At 52.2% G+C, this 3,990-nt stretch overlaps 1 protein-coding gene across 1 annotated transcript; it reads right to left on the reverse strand.

Moving 5' to 3' along the window:
• Positions 1–429: 429 nt before the first annotated feature.
• On the reverse strand, positions 430–3,379 carry MRI1 (methylthioribose-1-phosphate isomerase 1). The gene is made up of 6 exons (XM_044278743.1): positions 3,189–3,379; positions 2,487–2,722; positions 2,225–2,397; positions 1,361–1,537; positions 833–1,057; positions 430–753 (listed from the first exon to the last, which is right to left on the reverse strand). The coding sequence occupies exons 1-6, from the start codon at positions 3,318–3,320 to the stop codon at positions 632–634; spliced, it is 1,065 nt and encodes a 354-aa protein (XP_044134678.1). The 5' UTR covers positions 3,321–3,379; the 3' UTR covers positions 430–631.
• Positions 3,380–3,990: the final 611 nt, after the last annotated feature.

Here is a 3,990-nt window from a genome sequence, read left to right on the forward strand (position 1 = left end):
ACCACTGGGGAGGGAGAGTTAACAAAACTGGTGTAAAGGAAAACCTCAGTTGCCCGTGGCAACCAATCAGATCCCACCTTTCATTTTTGAGTGCTCCTTTTGGAAAATGAGACTTGGAATCTGATTGGTTGCTATGGACAACTAAACCAGTTCTACTTTACACCAGTTTTGATAAATCTTCCGTGTGTAAGAAAAGAAAAAAAAAAAAAAAAAAACACCTTGTGGCAGGGATGGGGTACTGCAGGCTCTTATTGGCAGTGGGTCATAGGGTGTATTTTAGTATTTTTTTCCACATACTGCTTCATGGCACACCTCAGCCCTAACGTGGTCTCTGTCACGTACGCCTCGTGTGATAGATGACCCCCACCTGCACCGTATGAGACGCAAAAGGGGTAATTTGCATAGTGTTAATGAGTGTCCACACGCAAGTCACCTAAAATAACGTACATTTTATTGCACATGAACGTTTCTAGCGATTACTTTATCCGCTGTGGTGTCCCCATGACAACACTTCCTGAGTTCAGGCCACCAGATCACAGGAAGGAAGTGAGGTCCTAAGGAAAGATACAGCACTTGTAAGGGGGGGCTTAATAAAACCGCAGAGGGGGCAGGATCGGAGGGGCACGCCGTATTAAAGGCCTCGGCTCAGTCCGTCTTTCAGCTCCTCCGGTTTGAAGACTCCGCGCTCTGTGATTATGGCAGTAATCAGTTCATGCGGAGTGACGTCGAACGCGGGGTTCCACACCCCGATACCTGTCAGGAGGAGAAGGCGGGAATGAAGGATCAGTGCGCAATCAGGAGCCAGCACCAGCCATGTCCGCCCGCCACCCACCTGGAGCCGCCACCCGGACGCCGTTGATGTCGGTCAGCTCGTGGCCGGGCCTCTCCTCTATGACAATACTGCCACCTGTAGGCAAGCTGAGGTCGCAGGAAGTGCTTGGCGCCGCCACACAGAAAGGTATCCCGTGGTGCTTGGCAAGGACAGCCAACTGGTATGTTCCAACTTTGTTGGCGGTGTCACCGTTAGCGACCACGCGGTCGGCGCCCACCACAACGGCTGGGGAGAGAATTGGATGAGTTAAGCCCTCGGGGGCACGGGTAACTCCAGCCACCACTAGGTGGAGCTCATTGCACTGAGCTTAAAAAGGTTCTCCAAGATTTATTTTAACTGGTGACCTATCCTCAGAATAGGTCGTCATCATCTGATGGGTGGGGGTCTGACACCCGGGACCACCACCGAGAAGTCACGGAAGATAGGTCATCAGTAGAAAAGTCTTGGAAAACCCCTTTAATGGGTGCTGTATTCATACACCTGCGATTAGCTCCCTCTAGTGGTGGTCATGAACATGACCGTACTGACCGGTAACCTGGCGTTCCCTCATGGACACTGCCGCCATGCTGTCTGTGATGAGGGTGGCCGGGATCTTCTCGTACACCAGCTCGTACGCCGTCAGCCTGGATCCCTGGTTATAAGGACGGGTCTCCGTGCAGAAGACGTGGGACAGGCGCCCCATTGCCTGCAGGGAACGCACCACACCTGTCGGGGGAGGGGAGAGGAAGAATCTGCAGTTTAGTAACAGAACCTATGGAATGGACCCAGAACTTCATGAGGCTTGGACCATCAGGTGTCAGAGAAGCTTCAGACTGTCAGGCGGCCTGACCTGCCGAATTACGGTCAGAAGAAACCGCCCCCATTCGCTTCAGGTGGCTCACACGTCCGACAGCTCTCTCCAAACACGTGCACACCTGGCTGAGCATGAATGTGTTCTGTATCTCTTGAGAACCAAAGGATTGGGCAGCTAAAATCCAACATGCCCGAGCCAAGTTTCCCTGAGAGTCGGAAGCGGAGATGATCTGAGCAGCAATGTAAAGTATGGAGGAAAGAGCAGCACCAGGAGGAAGGACCTCAGCAGAGAAAAATGCCGAATTTCTAGAAGGGGGAGGGGTGCACGTGTTAGGTTTGGAGGTCTGGGGGGAGTCAGTGGTCATCACGTAATATGATGATATCGGTAACTATTATGAGGTTGAGGGGAGTTCTATTATTGGGACCATAGGGGGTGTCACCCAACTTCCCAGAGACCCTTAATACCATGACTATCCAGGACCTCTGCTCCTGCTTTTCTACTTGTATAAGTGTCAGTCTTCACTGCAGCTCTGGCATTCTATTCAAGGGCAGGGAAAATAACGTAAAAAAAGCTGCAGAAAACAGCATCGGCCATCTTACCCAGGGCAGTGCCATAGCCGGCGGTGGCCAGTGAGCCGGTGTTGCAGTGGGTCATTATGACCACCCCACTCGGGGCGCCGGCGGTCTGCAGGATGTGCTGGGCCCCCAGGTCCCCGATCATACGATTGTCTTTGACGTCTTTCTCCAGGAGGGATTCTGCCCACCGGATCACACTGACAACGACAGGAGAATGACAGGCCTGAGGCGCGAGGCACAGGACGTGGGGCAGGCTCGGCACAAGCATGGCTGGCGGCACATGTACCTGTCAGTCAGCTCCTGGACGGTGACCCCCGGCTTTTCTGCCTCCTCCGCCAGGAACGCGCTGAGCTCATCTGCCGCCTTCTTCATGTTGACTGCGGTGGGCCTGGCGCCCACCAAGAGAGCCAACGATTCAGGGACGAACGCCAGGAGGTCGGCCGTCTGCTGTGGGGGACTGGAGGTCAGCTCCACCGCCAAGCTGAGGCAGCCCACGATGGCGATCGCCGGAGCACCGCGCACCTGCAGGAGCGGACATGTGCGTGTACTTAAAGGGGAGCTCCAGTTTTACAGAAATAAAGAGCAGTCTATAATGAATTTGTCACCATTTTCAAGATCTCACCTTGTTGAGCGGAGGGTTTGCTACAATGTATCAGTCCAGGCTATTCAGATTACAGAGGCCCCTATGTCAGCCACATGCCTCACCAGCACAGCATGGGGATGCAGAGTGGTCACCTCTGGTACTGAGGCCTGTTGCTAGGCAACCATGTGAACTCAAATGCACACTGATGCCATTCAGATTAAGGTGTTGCCCATAGCAACCATTTAAAAAAAACAACAACTTTTTAATACAGATTTGCAAATAAAACCAGCGATCTAATAAATTAAGACAGGCCACGCCCCCACCTCCATATACCAATAGTTATGAACAGAGGGTGATCACGTGACGTGATGAGGCGACACGAGGCCCCGCCTCCTCGTCACTCACCTTCATGGTCCGGATGGCGTCTGCCCCGTCCCGCACGCCGGTCACCGGCTCATACTGACTGAGCTGTGGTAGGAGCAGCTGGTTCAGCACCTGCAGAGACCCCCGGCTGTAGCGCAAACACTCCAGCGACATGGTGAACACGCGGCTTCCGGGGCAATGTCCACATGTCGCCACAAGGGGGAGTGGCTACTTGTAGAACCCGGGGGCGGGGCTTTTGACGAGTAAATATCACTGCAGGATTGTGAATTTGTCACAACTTTATTGCTACCAACCTCACATTACTTCTCACTGTATCCATGTTACTGCGGCGCTAACCCTGTAACCTGTATATCACTGTATCCATGTTACTGCGGCGCTAACCCTGTAACCTGTATATCACTGTATCCATGTTACTGCGGCGCTAACCCTGTAACCTGTATATCACTGTATCCATGTTACTGCGGCGCTAACCCTGTAACCTGTATATCACTGTATCCATGTTACTGCGGCGCTAACCCTGTAATCTGTATATCACAGTATCCATGTTACTGAGGTGCTAACCCTGTAACCTGTATATCACAGTATCCATGTTACTGCGGTGCTAAACCTGTATATCACAGTATCCATGTTACTGCGGCATGTTACTGCACTGCTAACCCTGTAACCTGTATATCACTGTATCCATGTCACTGCACTGCTAACCCTGTAATCTGTATATCACTGTATCCATGTCACTGCACTGCTAACCCTGTAACCTGTATATCACTGTATCCATGTCACTGCACTGCTAACCCTGTAACCTGTATATCACTGTATCCATGTT

The sequence above is a fragment of the Bufo gargarizans genome, chromosome 2 (assembly GCF_014858855.1).
Source record: "Bufo gargarizans isolate SCDJY-AF-19 chromosome 2, ASM1485885v1, whole genome shotgun sequence".
In the NCBI taxonomy this organism is placed as follows: domain Eukaryota; kingdom Metazoa; phylum Chordata; class Amphibia; order Anura; family Bufonidae; genus Bufo; species Bufo gargarizans.

Excerpts from the sequence above, each read along its gene's own strand:
- MRI1 (XM_044278743.1), bottom strand. The coding sequence starts at position 3,320 with ATGTCGCTGGAGTGTTTGCGCTACAGCCGGGGGTCTCTGCAGGTGCTG. Across the intron at positions 2,723-3,188 it reads ACGCCATCCGGACCATGAAG|GTGCGCGGTGCTCCGGCGAT; the intron begins GTGAGTGACGAG and ends CCGCTCCTGCAG. Across the intron at positions 754-832 it reads CGTCCGGGTGGCGGCTCCAG|GTATCGGGGTGTGGAACCCC; the intron begins GTGGGTGGCGGG and ends TCCTCCTGACAG.